This window comes from Micropterus dolomieu, linkage group LG01, assembly GCF_021292245.1.
Source record: "Micropterus dolomieu isolate WLL.071019.BEF.003 ecotype Adirondacks linkage group LG01, ASM2129224v1, whole genome shotgun sequence".
NCBI classification, from domain to species: Eukaryota; Metazoa; Chordata; class Actinopteri; order Centrarchiformes; family Centrarchidae; genus Micropterus; species Micropterus dolomieu.
Window position 1 is genome coordinate 30255922 of NC_060150.1, and position 17168 is coordinate 30273089.

The 17168-nt window shown below is 40.4% G+C and overlaps 1 protein-coding gene across 1 annotated transcript; it reads left to right on the forward strand.

Moving 5' to 3' along the window:
- Positions 1–1597: 1597 nt before the first annotated feature.
- zmp:0000000991 (mucin-17) lies at positions 1598–16351 on the forward strand. The gene is made up of 5 exons (XM_046064335.1): positions 1598–1856; positions 7171–7289; positions 7420–7600; positions 9502–9547; positions 10290–16351. Exons 1-5 carry the CDS (start codon positions 1753–1755, stop codon positions 15546–15548), a joined length of 5709 nt encoding a protein of 1902 aa, XP_045920291.1. The 5' UTR covers positions 1598–1752; the 3' UTR covers positions 15549–16351.
- The last annotated feature ends 817 nt before the right edge of the window (positions 16352–17168 follow it).

A 17168-nucleotide genomic window follows, 5' to 3' on the forward strand; every position in this document is an offset into this window, starting at 1 on the left:
CTCTTATTGTGTACTGAGTGGATCAGGGTATGGCAATTCAAGTGGATCATTTTGCAGGATTTAGATTAAAAATTTGCAGTTTCTGTTAATGTATTTTTCAAGACTGTTTTTTTTTTAGAATTCATGTGTATTCATTAAATGTTACTATGAATATGGGCTTTGCCCTGTAGCCTTGCTGTTTTAGACAGTCAGCTATTATATATCCTACATTTCCATCTAGTGTCAGTGTGTTATTGAGAGACACTTGTTAATGCTGAGGAGCATGTAACAGCCAAGACAGCAGAATGTTGTCCAGCTCAGGCTGAGTCTCACTCTAAAATGTTCCTTCCTCTACTGTTAGTTATTTGGTCCACTGCCACATAGAGGAGACACAAGCGGTACAATTTCTTGCAAAATTCATAGTCTTCATTTTTTGTGAGGTTTTAGGCCAGTAGGACCGAACACAGATTTGCAGATACTCATTGTTTTGCTGCTTGAAACCTAAATGATTGTTATATTTTAGCACTAACAAGACTTCCTGCGTTGTACACAAGGAGAAAATGCCTTCTTTACGTCTGCAAATATGTCAGATAGGTCAGAACAGGAAGAGGGCACTGTTTTGCAGAAACTGAGCCAAAGCTGTCAAGAGTTTCTGGCAGGTGATGTGCAGGGGTGTGGAAGTCTGACAGAGAAAAAACATCCAACATGTTTGTCTTGTTTTGTAACGCAAAAGAGAAATCTATTGCCACATAGTCTCTTTTTGTACTCTTTATTTGTTAAATTGTGATCCCTTACAGTAGTGATTTCTAAAAGAAAACACATTTTTAATATGACCTGTACACCCCAAGATATACAATTTGTTGTGAGATCAGCTGTGGTGTTCTACCAAATAATAATGGCTCGGGCCCCATAAAGAGTGTCCAGTTAAAAAGTGTGTCTAGCTTCATTTTAAGTCCAATATTGCTGCAAAACTGGACAGGAACAAATAACACGTGTGGTTTCTATCTCCCCACACAGCAACATGGTGTTGCATCCTTGGAATACTTTACTTGGAAAACAATGTTATAAAGAAATGATGTAGTTGAATTTTCCAAAAGTACTCTCTCTAAATTAATGATCTTGTAGTTTTCCATGTATTGCCATGTGATTCCATAATTCTGGTGATTTGATTAAATTCACTTCTTTCTCCCAGTTGGTGATTGAATTAAACGTCCTGACTCATTCTTCCAGAATGCATCTTGTTTATTGATCTTTTAGATTAGGCTACTTATCAGACAAGTCACATGGTTTCATTTCTGAGGAACATATACTCCTTCCTTGGAATAAAGCACCACCTATCTAACCAATCTGTGCACACCTCAGTGCAATACAATGTTATAATGACTTGAGTGGTGTTGTGTTTTCTGAATTACGGTTGCACATGTGTATCTTGTGATTTATAAAGGAGCTTGTGTTAAAGGTTGTGCATAAAACAAATTTGCAAAAACACGGTAATTTCTGATTATAGTTTGGGGATATTAGTCTCTTTGTAGCTGATCGAAAGGTTTGGGTGTCTTGAGTCTTTGTCTTGTGTCCTAAGAAGGAAATGACCGGGTGGGGACTTTCTGGAAAGGGACGCAGCCAGTATTTTCATGGTGGCACTTGTCCCGCCGCTCACCTGTCAGTGACACTGACATGAACGGGTACGTTTGATGTAAATTCCACACAACATTTTTAAGATGCATTGTCCCGTCCGTCTGAATCCTGAAGGCTTACCGAACCGGTTAAAATAGGATGTCAACAAGTGACGCAGGAGAGCTGGAGCTCAGAGTTGTAGGAGGAGATACAGCTACGCCTCTGTACAGGACAGCACGAGCAACACGGAATACAACTGCACGGTAGGTTAAACTGTGTTTAAATCCTGTATTTGTTGTGCTTCTTGTCGAGCTGTTTAATGTTGTTACGCACTTTTTCATATCCGTTTGCTTGCTGGAGTCTTTTTAGCCGCGACGCGAGCTGTAGTTTTGAAGGGAGAGAGAAACACGCCGAACTGCGTGCATACATGTGGATGTTTAATGTTGCACCGCGTGTCTGGAAACATATATGTCTCTCAGAGCCAAACAAAAACACCTCACGACTCTTGACCTGCTTTTAGTAAATTCGGCATTAAGTTATTCCATCAGTTTAACATTGTACACTTGGTTCACTGCTCGACACTGCCCACCATACTGTCTTTGACAGTAGCAGAAGGAGTCGGGAATAACTTTTAAAGAAAGTGGAAGTACGTTTTATTATGCTTTTTTGGGATAAAGGTTACTTAGGTGTCACGGCGATGAACAGTGGCCTTGGTTTAAGCAAGTTGCCAAATGTTTAAGGTTTGATGTGACATGGTCATCTAAATAAAACTTGACGTAGGCCTGAATGGGATCCTGTTAACTTTCCAGAGGTTGAATATAGGAAATATCCAAGCACGTTCTGAACGTAGGTTTATGGACTCAGTGCTGTAATATTATGTATCATGGATTCATTATGTATCCAGTTTTTTACCCTAACATGCATACCTGAGCCTACATTTACAAATGTAGGTTAGTACATAGTTGTAGGCTTAACTAACACTGTAAAACAGCATCATTAGGTAGATGTATTTTGGAGCAGTTGAGCTTCAGTGGCTTAGCAGGCAAGCTCATACATGCACACCCATGCCTGCAGATTAACAGATCTGCCATGGATAGATACACTGTGCTGCTGCCTGTGCATGTCCAGAGCTCTCTAGTGATTATCTGCACATCCTCCTGCTAATACCCTCTAAACTACTGTAGCCTATACCCATCTATAGGTTCAAAGATTACAGCTCTTCTGGAAGTCTGACAGACACCGAAGGTGTGGCAGCAAATAGAACAAGTCTCACATTGTCCTGGCCACCTTTTGTTATCACTCATGTAGTTATTTCAAAGTCATTAAGATTTCTTTGGATGAATCTTCAAAAGAAATTGAGGGTGTTTCTTTAGGGTGTTTCTTTGGCAGTATTTGGAACAAAATGCATCTGTCAGTGTTGAGTACACACCCACACTGTAGTTCAGGCTAGATCCTTGTGGTTATATAAGTGTTATCTGGCAGAAATGGACACACACCCACAGTGAGGCTGACCTCAAGTGAAGAATACACCAGCATACTTGTACGAGGCAGACTGCACATAATGAAGCAGCCCAAAGAGGCTTTCAAAGATAACAATTAGTCACCCGCTCGCTAAACCATCAAAACAAACAGCCACTGTTCACACAGTCCAAATAACATGCAGTTATTTTTCTCAAATAATCATCATGTCATGCTAGAAAATAAAAAAAAATGGACATTAAATGGAGAAATCCTCACATTTGAGTAAATTGGAACTAGAACATGTTTGGCATGTTTTGCGTGACTTAATTAAACCATTAATGGATTATCAAACTTGTAAGTTCATTTTATGCATATCAATTGATTTGTTGATTCCCAACTGGGGATACTTGTACTGCAGTTTCTTCGACAGTCATTAGATGGTACCTGGAAGTATTGTGGAGAAGCTCTTGGATTCTGAGAAATTGTGACAGACAATAATTAATCGATTTATGGCAAAAAATAATCATCTGATTAATCTATAATGAGAACAGCCCTCAGATGCAGCCCGATAAAATATTTAAAAACATATAAACATGTTTAGGAGGAAAATCAGCACACAAACAGAATTATAATTGGAAAAATGCTGTAAAGTAAGAATGCTTTCAAACATGTAAGTAGATTATATTTATCAATAACAAAAGTGAGTAAAAGTGAGTAAACAGAAGAAAAATCTAAATCAAATCAATATTTCGTGTGACTGCCATTTGCCTTCAAACAGCATTAATTCTTCTGGGTACACTTTCACATAGTTTTTGAAGGACCTTGGCAGGTAAGTTGGCGTAAAGATCTTGGAGAACTACGCACTACGTCCTTCTGTGGATTTAGGCAGCCTCAGTTGCTTCTCTCTTTTCATGAAATCCCAGACAGACTGGATGATGTTGAGATCAAGGCTCACTTCTTGGACTCCTTGTTCTTCTTTATGCTGAAGATAGTTCTGAACGACTTTTTGTTGTAAGTTTGTCATCATTGTCATGCTGCAGAACAAATTTGGGGCCAATCAGATGCCTCCCTGATGGTATTGTATGATGAATAACTAACTTCCTGTACGTCTCAGCATTTAGGAGACCATTATTTCTGACCAGATCCCCAACTCTGTTTGCAGAAATGCAGCCCAAACTTGCAAGGATCTGACTTTGTTCTTGTGACTTGAAAAATTGACGCTGTTTTGAAGGCAAAGGGTGGTTACACAAAACAATGTCTGTGTGTGTATAGGTTGACAGAACAAATGGTGAACACATGTCCACTGTAGTGTAAACTGTGAGGTTTCAGTTTGTGCTGTCTAAACAACTCATGCTCCATCGTTACAGGCCTATCACTTACTAGTTCAACTATCCAAACATGGTTTCCTACTCGTTTACAAGCACTCGTATTGGTTTGATGTGATATGATTTTGTTTTGTTGCCTCCGGGAGAGGTAGGATTAAACCACTCAGTACCATCCACATGGAAGGCGTGTTGTCTTTGGCACTGAAGTAGCAGCTGAAGAGCCTGAAGATCTCCCTCCCTCCTCATATCTCTCTCTGCTTTTCTCTCATGTTGTGTCATGTCAGGCTTTTATGTCTCAGGCCTGACAGAGATTAAGCTGTAATCAGGACAATGAGTCGCCCCTGAAGGCAAGGTGGATAGAGATAGGTAGAGGTGGTCCATTTTATTAAGAAAGGTCGTGCTTTACTTTGTGATCACACAAAGCACCATAGGGATAAAGATTCTGGATGCTAAGCAGCAATTTCCATCCGCTGATGAACTGCTGAATATGATTAAAGGGGAGAAAGTTATCCTGGAATGTCCTGTGACAGATAATTGGTGTCATTTAATATGATAATGAACAAAGGCTGCAGTGACTCAATACATTCATGTTCAGATAACCGCCTCATATTTGTTCTTGTGTCATCGGCTCTGCAGATGGCACACTAGCGTGGGTTCAGCGTTGGGTTGCAGCAGTAAATGTGCATATGCATGCTTTAGTGACTGTGTGAGTGGGTGTGTTAGCTCTGTGCTCTGGTTGTAAGAGAAAGTGTGGAGTGAGCAGAGTCGAATTGTTATATAACCACAGCTTATAAGCACAGCTTATCATTCCAGCGCTGCTGATCTGATAAGATGAGGGGAGAATGGCTGTTTGATTTTCCTTCAGTATACCTTTAGCACTAATTTAAAACATCTGCCGGGTTAAAAATTACATTGCAGGAGAAAGAGCATAGTGTATGTAATTCTGCATTGAACATTATGATATGATTAATTGATTAAACCATTACTGGTTAGCCTATATGTTTTCAAATGTGAGGATTCTTTGTCATATGATAGTAAACTGAATGTCTTTGGGTTTTGGACTGTTTGTTGGACAACACAAGATGAGACCTGGGCTCAAGCAATATATAATGGACATTTTTCACAATTTTCTGGCATTCTTTAAAATGATTAATCAAGAAAAAAAGCATGAATCGATAATAAAAGCAAAAGTTGCAACCTTATCTGGGACTGGAAAGCCATGATTTTAATGGGGGGCAAGATACTATATGTTTGATGCTTTGTGTTTGTACAGTCTATCTATGGAGCCAATGCACGTAGCCTATGCAGCTCCTCAAAAGTGTAAGTGCATCTCGGAGCTATGGCCCATGTGGGGACCACAAAAAGTGTGATTTGTCAGAATGAGCTGCTTGTGTTTTAATCTTTAGGTTTCTGATACAGGTACATATTGTTACTGTGGGGATTATAATTAACAGAGGTGTGTAGTGTAGCCCAAACCTGTACTCGAGTAATAGTACTGTTACATTGCAAAAACAAGTACTCAAGTAAAAGTGGTCATCAAAATAACTACTACTACTAAAAATATTACTTGAGTGAGTAACTTTGGGTAATTTTCCCCAAGTCTTTTATTTGATGTGGATGTGACTAGAGTTATTTCAGATGGTCTTCCTCAGGTAAAGGTAAAGAAGTGAACATACATTTGTATTTATTTGTGATGAAATGACAACTCATCATCTCCTGATTAGATAACCACATTTACACCAGGACAATATTCCTAGTGTGTATCGATCAAGTGTGATCACAAAATATTGCATTAGGATTCCAGTTTGTTAGTACTTCAATAAGTAAAGATTGTTTAAAAATATCTAATTACTTGTTGTCCCTGATATTAAATTATGATTTGGCAAACAAATCAAATTAGGAGATAATTTGTGTTTCATAATTCATGGCCTATTAGATACAGGTGTGTTCACCTCTTCAGGTTTACCCGAGGAAGTGGTTGAAACATTACATCAGTCACATCCACAATAATGGGATTAAATACATTTTTTGTCTTATTCCCACAAGAGTTTCAAAAAATTTCTTTGGCTGTAACTATTAACTACTGTTATTCATTCATTTATTTATTATTGTGTAATTTAATCATATTTCATTTTTTCTTGTTTTACATATAGTCGAAATAAACACTAAATAAACGAGTAGTTTGTCTTTTGTGTGCATAATTTGGTTTGTCTTCATCAGGCTATAGCAACGAGCATAACTAGTTAAATGCATACTGTTCTAACAGGGTCTTGTGGATGCTTGACTGCGGTAAATAAATAAATAAATAAATAAGTAGCGAAGTAGCAAGCATGCATGTATCCAAATTTAGTGGAGTAAAAGTAATGATTTTTCTCTAAAAAAATTACTCAAATAAGTGTAAAAGTATGATGCATTAAAACTACTCTGACAAGCACAATTTACTCAAAAAATTTGCTTGAGTACATGTAACGGAGTAAATGTAACTCTAACTACCCACCTCTGATAACTGAGGCACAACGTGGCCGATAACTTATGATACATCTGTCTAGTGTTATGATGGTGCTATCAACCCAAGAAATCTGATGCTGACCTAGGAATCAGAACGTGCCATACAGTATGATTCACATTTTCTCCTTGTGTTAACTATAAATGCTTTTCAGCAAGGCACTCACTGCCCCAGCTGCCTTATTGATGGGTTGGAGCCAGAAAATATTTAGCATTTCTGCATGAGTGAAAGTCTTTGTCCTCGATTTTTGACTTTCTTGGGGGGGGGGTTCTTTGTTTTTTCCAGAGAACAGCAGGATGAAACATTCGGTGAAAGGTTCAAGCAGGAGAATCATCATGATGATGAAACCATAACCGTACAGCAGTCTCACCCATCAGCCTACCGACAGGAAGAAGCACACAAAGGTGACATGCACATCAAACACACATGGCGCCCAATATTTAAGACACAGGAATTAGGAGCACTTCAATAGTCTATTTAGCCTCAATTATTTTAATGACCAATATATAATGTCTTATTCTGAATCTACTATAGCACCAAGAGCAGGCAGACTAAGAAAGGAAGAGGCTGCTCATTGTGGTGATACAAAGGTCCAGAACCAGAAGCAAATTGGACCCAGATTCACCTCCAGCTTCTTCCTTAGACTCTCCAGCAAACAAAGCCTTGACAACCCACAGCAAAGACCCAAGAAGAATTCAGATCCCTGTCTACACAGGTAAGCAATTAAAAAGGAATACATTTGCCCTGAGACAAGTGTTACTAACCCTTATCACTCATTAATATATTCTTTTTCCTGCTCCATAGTTAAGGAATAACAGGGTACTCTGTTAGTCTTGTTCTGCTTTGGCATGCAGGACATTGTGTCATTATGGCGTGATCTGTGTGTCTGTGTATAGTGAACGAAATATTATTTTGCTGAGATATTTAAGCCCATAAGGGTCAGAAGATGTTAAGTGTCAATATCACATTCAAATGATTCATAGGCTTCTCGGTACAAATAGATCTTAATGTGTGCCACTAAAACATTCAAGTACAGACCAACGCCCCAGGAGCTGTTTCTGAGGTCTGAAATAGGTACACCTGGCACTAATGGTTGGACCATGCTCAGAGGCAATGAAATCTTAAGTCGTCACCAACATTTTGTCAAACAGTAACTGAACGGCTTAACCCTGTCTGCATACATAAGCCTGCTACACATTATCTGGAAGGGTCGTCTCTTTCGATAAACAAGGAAGTGCATCCAATTATGTGACCCCTGAGAGTAGGTTAGACATGTGTGTTTGTCTGTGAGTGTTAGATATATGTTTGCATTTTAACTTCACAGTCCATGCCTTGGTATCGAGGCAGAGGAAGATAAGAAGCTTCTACCACCCTTTCAGGATGCCTGACTTTATTGTCCTTACCTTCTTTGTTATAAATCATCCACCTGTGGGCTCATTTTTTGCATGACCGTACTTCCTCAAGTCAGAGATACAAGAGAATTAGAGGGCATTTTATGTTAGACTTGTTGCCATGGTTTTCTGGGGGAAATAAACTTTTTCTTCAGATATAATCTAATATAATAATAATAATACCTACCTACCTAATATCAGATGATTGATTTGAGCTTGTGTGGGGGAAGTGGTTTGTAAACGTATGTGCTGCACATTTTCCTGGAGCATATTTGCATGCTTAAGTGTGATGCAATGTGTGCCAGAGATTACAATAGCCTTGTCAATAGAGGTCATTGATCAAGCTGGCTGGTTCAAGAGAGAACACACCTCTTTAACTGTCTGCTGGCCACCTGCAGTCTTTTCATACCATCCAACATGACCTTATATAGACATCTTGTGCTGAGTGTGTGAACTGAGTGTGTCTACAGCATGCACATGTGTGATCCATGTCCAACATAAAAATACCAATGTAAGTGTTTTGATAAATGCTCATGAGGTGTTAAGTGCACATGCGAACGTGAGAAAACTGTTAGTAAGAGACAGGAACGGAGAGAGGAATGCTGACCATCCCGTTGATCAGCATTGCTGTGGCGAATGTCTACTCCCCCAAATATTTTAGTGCAGAATACAGGTGTGTGTATGAATTACACATCTTTTTTTGTAAGCTTAATAAATAGATTATGGATATAGATTATTATTATTATTATTTTCTCAGCAGAAAAATTATGAACACCATAATTATCATGTTTATAATATAATTAGCTCGATGGTCCCCTAATGCCAGTGAAGTCTTGCCAATCCCCTATCTCAGACATGAGTCTGAAACAAGTAAAGTGTCTATGACTTAAATTACTTACATGTATCAAAACTTACATGTCCTCTATATGTCACCTAGATGATTAACTAGTTTGTCACATTTATTCCTTGCTGCCTTTGTTTTTTTAATGCATGACACACCCAGCAATAACAATAATAAAACATATTCCTGTAACCCTTTTTTGTGCAGCAACTATAAAAAAGCCCCACAGCAGTCATATTCATCATGTCAGAGATGTGTGACTGTCCTTTTTTTTTTTAAGGAAATCCAACAACTGCCTACAGATGTCTACAGTTAAGCGACAGGTGTAAACCAAACTAGTATGCCTAATGGTTTTTACGTCTTCTCTCTCTTCTGTTCTGCCAGATTAACTGAAACACAGAAGGCTGAGACTGAGAACAGCAGCTGTCAGGTAAGAATTAGCCGTAATCTTGATCATTAAAATCACAATGTTTTAGTGCTTGTGCAGAAATCATTATAATGTAAAACACCATCTAAAACAAATGATAAATTGTACCTTTCATTCCCAGTTAATTCAAAATATTCATAATATATTACTACTTACATTGCCTAATATAAGGCAACAAGTTTAAAGCCACTGAACGTTTTTGAAAACGACATGATATAGTTACCTGTAAAAACATCACAGTAAGTGACACTGAGTACTCTGGAAAACATCTGAGATTCATTATTATTGTAAGAGTTAAAAGGGACAGGGTGTGTGTGCTTTTGTGTGTGTGTGTCCTTGGAAATCTCTCATGTCTTTCAAAATAACCTGTTTGTCAAGGCCTGAATCTCTTAAATAGCTACACCATGGGAACAGAAGCTTTAGCAAAGTTCTGGCTTCTACGAACACACAATTTGCAGTATAGATAACAGGCCACTGTTGCGTACTTCATGTAAATGCAGAAAATAATTTACTTTAGTGTGCACATAATTTGCATTGGTATGAAATGATAAGCTCAAGTTGACATATGAAAAGAGTTGGGCTTTAATGATACAGCTAGAAATGCTCTGTGGTTACAGTGCAGTCATATGAATTGTTAGAAAGTAGAAAATACAAACCTTTATTCTAATGCACAGTCCAGATGTTTGGCAAAAAAAACAATTGTATACAATCTGGACACTTGGAGTAATTCTTCTTCTCTTAACAGGTTAATGGACAAACATCACCAACAGACACCTCTATAAAGGTAACCAGTGACTCTCCATTATCTGAAAGGATACCATTTCCAGCAAAGAAGGAAGGGGTTTGCAATGAACTAAAGACTACCACGGACTTGAGTATAACTCACAGTTTCTCAAATGGGAAGTCTGGCACACATGAGCGCAATGGCGTGCCTATACTTTCATGTGGGTCACAACCAAGGACTGGCACTAGATCATTTGAGTTAGAACATATACAAGACCATACAAAGATTGAGAAACAAACTGATCTTGTGGAACTATACAACCCTACTCAAACCATGTTGTCTTCAACTGTGGTAACAGTTCTTGCCCCACACTGGAGTGGCAGACTAAGACGGACCAAAAGATTTGAGGGAAATAGCACTTCAGAAACCGTGGGGAATTTACGAGATGTGACGAACATTGCTTCAAACCGCACACATGACCTCTTTCAAGACACTGTGGACAGGTCCTTGACAGATGGGTCTCAAGCCCAAACAAGGGTGCCATTTTTGGGGTCCAGGAGGAATACAGTTGGCTGGTCAACTAAAAGTGGTCCAGCAAGCTTGGACTATGAATCTAAGAGGAAAATGATTCAGACTGTCTCTTTGGATGTAAACTCTGGAAGGATGAACAATAGAAACATAGATGCAGGTGCTTTAAACCATGTAGCCATAACTGCATCCCCCCTGTCCCCCCTCTCCCATGGTCCAAATGAACAAAGAAGGAATCCACAAACAACTGGTCATCAAGGAGCACTGTCATCTTTAAGCTCAAAACCAACCACCAGCAGTCTACTTCTGTCGCTAAGAAGATTAAACTCAAATGGCAGGAACTCTAATCCAGCCTCCAACCTCTCTGAGATAAATCCTTCGCTTCTGAGCAATTTGCCAAGTGATCGAGAGGGAAAATTATTTACAACACACCTTTCTCAAACTTTTAACAATAATAATGAGCAAGAGAGGTCAAAGCCCCTCCTCTCTCCATCATCCATTTCTTATACAACTGAAACTGGGCCTTTCCTTTCCCAGTCATCCTCCAATCACAGAGAAAGGAATATATTTGAAACACGCATCTTTTCAACTTCACCCAGAAACAAAGACGCAGAAGACACGCCCTTCACCCAACAACCTCAAACAATAAATAGGACACAGCCTAGTCTATCATGTTCCAAACAGGCATTTCTAAGTAGAGCATCAGAGAGGCAACAGAACTCCAGGGGTTTAGACAAAAGTACAAACCTACTCTCAGAGAGCACTGTCACTTCACCGAGACATTCCCCATATGATCAATCTGCCCTCCCTAGAAGGACAACACTGGCATCCACTTCCTGGTGGAAACAAGTTACCCACGAGGGCAGTTCCCCTCTAACACTTAATGATACAACAAACATCAAAGACAAGCCAAACACACACTTAGTTCCACCCTGTAATGATAATAGTGACTTGGCCTCCATAAGTCTGACCGACAACAAAAGATTTGGTAGTCAAATCCCCAATAACAGAGACAACAATAACACAACAGAGTCAGTTCGCAAAAGTAACATGAACCTTGTTATGAAAACACAAGGAGGAACTCACAACCTCAAACAAAGAAACGTTGAGGTTTTACCTGACGAATCAGACAGGCTTGTCAAGCAGCATTATGGCTTCAATTTAAACAGAGAACCACAAAAGCCTCATAGTTTGCCCGATGTTTTGTCTAGTTCTAAAATTAGCAAAGCAACACTGAGTCACCCTAAAGATCTCAGCAAGCATGATGTAAGTAATAGTTCATTTACAGCAAATGTAACTGAATTACCACCTACTTCTCTACATTCCAAGGCCTCAAATACACCCACTGAGAGCAGCAGCAAACACAATCATTGTACATCTAAAACCAACAGCACCCCCATATCTCCTCACATCAAAGACTCTCAAAAGTTTACCAAACCATCTATCTCTCTTGCTACCACCAGCACTCACAGTAGTCAGACTTCCTTTTTTCTTCCCCTAACCCCAAACACTAGTTCCTCCTTTGACTCTCATCCAGTTGCTTCACAGACCAATATTCATGCTCCATCATACACTGGCTCTTCTTCCCAAACACCCAAATTCACCTACACATCCAACGCCACACCTCTTGGCTTTGAAAGAAGCTATGCTTCTGTTCCCAGGCCATTCCACCCTAAAACTGTGCCCAGTCTGAATCCCCCATTCAGTGCTTTCTCTAAAACAAAGTACAGTCCTGTATCCACTGCTTCCACCACCTCTTCTGCTACTGCTGGCAGCTATGCCCCAGCCTCAGTTGCCCCTAGCCTATCCCTTCGCATGCCTCCGTATACTCCTGCTATTGCATCTTCTCCAACCATCACCATTTCCCCTCTCTTAACCCCCCCTGCCACCCCTAGCATTACCAGCCCCAGCTATTCAGAGACTTCCAGCCCTAAGGAAGGGAAGACATTCTCAAACAGCCCAGAAAAAACGTCAAAGAAACTGCTCCCCTGTGTAAAGGGTAAGAGAGTGAGACGAGTAACATGGGATGACTCGGTGGATATACAGCATTCTGAGCCCATGGCAGTTGAGGAGCCAGAGACCTCTGCAGCCCCAGTGAGCCCCCAATCACCCTCCGGATGTCCACGAAGTGTTAAAGCTCCATCCATCTTTTCCTTTCTAAGGTCAAGCAGTCCTGCCACAAATACGTCTTCTTTTTGCTCCCCTTCGCCTAAGACTTCCAGCATACAGGTGGTGAAAGGAGGGAAGTATCGATCCTTATCATCTGACTCTGCTGATTTAGCATCCAGAGAACGAGAGAGATCTAAGAACAGATCTAATGACAATATGATCTTTGATCAGGGAAGACGGGACTTGACCATAACCAGACAGGAGAGGACACTATCAGTGGAGTCTGGCACTGTTCAGTGCCGTTCTTCTGCTCCTCTCTCCCTCCCTCCTGACTTTTCAAGTGGTTATAAGCTTCGATATAGCTCCCCACCTTACTCCACTCTCATGTCTACTCGGTCAACACAGGGAGAAACTAAGACTATAACACCCAGATCACCCCTCTTCCAACAAAACTCACAGTCAAATTATAACCCACATCTTCCCAGACATACTGACCCACTTGCAGCCATGACCATACCCACGTTCAAATCCCCTCTTTCACCTATGAGCCTACCACAGCCCCTGACTTTGCCTTTCCAAAACAAAACTGTCACCCGAGAAAGTTCAAAGTGTGGGGTTTCAGAAATTGATCAAGTCAACAATAATCACAGCAAGAACAACAACCAAGATTACCGGAATGGCCAGATTTTACTTGTTGACAACAGAGTTCAGATCAGCTCACAGTCTCTGCAGGGTGATAAGGCCCACAACTCCTCCTCAACGTGTGTAACTGAGACACTGGTTTACAGCATAAAATCGAAAGTAAATACATCTACAGCTACACCTAAACCATTGCAACATACCGCAAAGACACCAGTTTCTGTGGAGACCAAGTTAAGTCAAGAGCCACACATGGCACAGGGTAAGGAAACCACAGGTGGACCACACAATCATTCAGATCACAGCTCCAGTGCTAGCAGCTCAACAGAGCCCCCTGATGATGAAAGCTCTACCAGAAGAATGAAGGAAAGTCTTCTGGGTAAAAGCAGATTTTTTTCAGTGGAGAGTAACAATGAACAAAGCCCAAAGAGAAGCCGGTTTGCACTGAAAAAAAGTGTCAGCACACCAAACTCCAGTTTATCAAGGTCAGAGTCAGAGAGGACCAACAAGACTAATAACAAAATGGACCAGGTCCTTAACAGACTGAGACAAACGTTCAGCACTAGACGGTCTGATGATGATGTATCTTTTCCATGGAAATGGAAGCGAGCCTCCCAAACACCTTCTATTAGTGGATCAAGTGACATCAGCAGTGTCGGTGATATCACTGTTGAGAGTACCAAAACACCAGAGGAGAGTGAGCAGGAGAAAGGGATGGTGCTGAAGGACAATGAAAAGGAAACAGAGGGTACGAATAAATGGACACAAAACAGGTACACTCTTATACCACCCTCAGCTTCTGTGAGCACAGTGGCAGTAGATAAGTTTTGCATTTGGTCAGACATATCTACTCCAGAAACTGACCTAGACGAGCAAAATGCTTGTGCAGAACACATGTCTGAAAATAAAAACCAACCTTATTTAACAGTCCTCAGCCCAACAACACAGCAGTTTGACTTTTACAAAGACAACAGGACAGATTCTAAACCAACAAACCAGTTCCTTTCTTGTAAAGATCCCAGTCCTGGTAGGAGCCCTAACCCCTCTGCTTCTCAGATCATGAAGTCCACATCCAGTCCCAGAAGCCCCTTCTCCCCATTCTCCTCTCTTTCCCCTCTCTCCCCATTTCCCTCACCTGATGTTACAGACGACAGTGTCTTCTACAGCCCAAAGCTACAGCGTCGCAGAGAATCCTCGTCACCATGTGAGCCAGTAGAGGGAATCAGTTTGGGTAGGTCAAGGAGAAGCCGGGCATCCACTGGTCCTCCAAGTGCAGGACAAGGACAGGACAAGGAAAGCCTGGCATCCTCCTATGCAGACTTAAAGTATGGCATTGAGCCTGGGAGGTCATTTTCTGTGAGTTCGGTACTGTCCAGTCGACCTTCAGGGCCTGGTCGCATCTCCACTGGATCCAGGTTCATGAGTGTGGGTGACCTCTCTGAATCTGCTTTGACTTGTGGAGTCACTGGCAAGGACTTGGATCAGTGGTCTATTACTCCTGATTGGACCACAGAATATGATTTCCACCCCACTAAGGATTGTCGAATGTCATATTTCCCCAGTGAACCTGGTAAAATGAGGTCGAGATCTCTTCCACGATCACTAACCAGGCGGTTGGCAAATTGGAGCTCTGAAGACTCTGCTTCTTTACCTGTAACTACCACAACCTCAAAGCCAGCCCGCCTTTGGAGCCCTAACATGAACACTTGTCACTTTGCATGGGATACAGAAAGTCCTCCGACCCCCCCTCCAACACCTCCCCTGTCACCAGTGTCCAGACGCATGTCTAAACCTCCCAGCCTTTCCTCCCCTACCTTTCCCAGCTCATCAGGAGAACCACAACAAGTGGACAACCAGTCCTCCAGAGGGCATTTGCCCTCCAGAGGTTATGTATCCAGCCTTAGCACCTTTGAGGAGTCTTCAGACAGCAGCTCAGACACGACAACAGATGATGAATATTACTTAGAAACAGGTGAAGATGAAGAAAAAGAGACAGAATTGTAAAAGCAACATTGCTGAAAGTCCTCCCTGCTGTCTAGTCTCGGTAATCCTGGTCTTCAGTATCTAGAAAAAGTGGAGGGACATGACAAAGAAACATCCACAAGAAGAAAAATCTATTATGTAAAGTGATTTCTGCTTGTCACCTTTATTTTAGTTTACTGTCATTGTCACAAAGAAGATGTGAGGTCAGTAGGGACAGTTTGTTGCCTGCATGATTTACTTTTAAAAGTGGTGGTTGTTTTCATGTAAAAAAGACATTAAATGAGCAAGCATGATTATCTGCATAGGTTTAATGATGATAACGTATGTACAGTGGACTGTATATGACTGCAGATATACAATCTAGGGATAGCAAACATTTAACAGTTACAGTTGCATGGCATCAGTGAGGGATGTACATCTGTTCAGTTGTTAAATTGATCAAACTACTGTATACGGTCTGGATTTTAACAAGGCTTATCTTTTGGTTTGCATTTCATCCTGCTACTTAATAAGTAGTGCTGAGGTAATACGGACAAATGATATTTCATTATATGTTTTTTTCTAAGATTGAAATTAATAATGGTAAATGTTGTAGGCATAAAGCAGGTACAATTTATTTTCTTTGCTGCATTGTTTAAAGGGCAGTTAAAGTCCAAGTGTTTTGTATTCTGGGATCAAATCTAATCATAATGTGTGTTAGCATTAACATCTGTTTTCAAACATTGTAAAGTGCTATACACAGTGCTTGTTCCTATTTGCACATTGACAATCTAAAGTCTTAATATATCTGTTTTATAAATAAATGTAATATTTCCAACAAGAAATAATGCTTTTGGATTTATGTTTGTGTTAAATTTGTGTTTCTGCTTAACAAATTTGTGTTTTTTTGTTGCTGTGTTTCCCATCGCTTATTTGCATGCCATAATAAGTTAAAAGGTATGCTGAGGATTGGCATGACAAACAGAAGACTTGTTGCCCGAGGCTACATTCCCGTCTGCAGGGAGTTTTTTAATAAACTAACGAACTATATTATTCACAGTGCTTTGCTGGATGCTATCTACTTTATATTGTGTCTGCTATAGGTGGGGCTGTTCACATTATTCAAGTGGGTGTTCCCTTTTGTTCTTAGCTGTGGCAACACAAACTGTTATGGTGATGGTTAGATAAAACGTCCATTAGACTAGGTGTACTGAGTTTAATCTTTATTGCATGTGGATGTTTCCTGGCAGTGTACTTTGTATGCTGTATGTTCTCTTCTCTGTATGATTTTCACCAGAGAGACATTCACACTGAGACAACACAATTTGCTTCGTATTATTAGCCATGACATAAGCTGGGAAAGGCCTGGGTCCTTCACATCATACGTCATGTTCTTCAGAGCAAAGATGAATCTGTTTTTCCATGTTATGTCATCGTAAGAAAAGTGCAGTACTGGTTACATCCAACCCTGGGTTCTCTTGAGTAAAGACTTGTTGCTGAGTTTATGGGTGGTACAACACAGAGCTTATCTTGTGTTTTGTACAGTAATAAAGACCACAAGAAACAGTATTTATGGGCTGCAATAGGCTACTGATTTGGTCTTTAGGAATGTAGTGGGATTTACTTGGCTTGTTAACTGAATGTGTGACATTTATTTGTTTT

Excerpts from the sequence above, each read along its gene's own strand:
- zmp:0000000991 (XM_046064335.1), top strand. The coding sequence starts at position 1,753 with ATGTCAACAAGTGACGCAGGAGAGCTGGAGCTCAGAGTTGTAGGAGGA. Across the intron at positions 7,290-7,419 it reads ACAGGAAGAAGCACACAAAG|CACCAAGAGCAGGCAGACTA; the intron begins GTGACATGCACA and ends AATCTACTATAG. Across the intron at positions 9,548-10,289 it reads CTGAGAACAGCAGCTGTCAG|GTTAATGGACAAACATCACC; the intron begins GTAAGAATTAGC and ends TTCTCTTAACAG.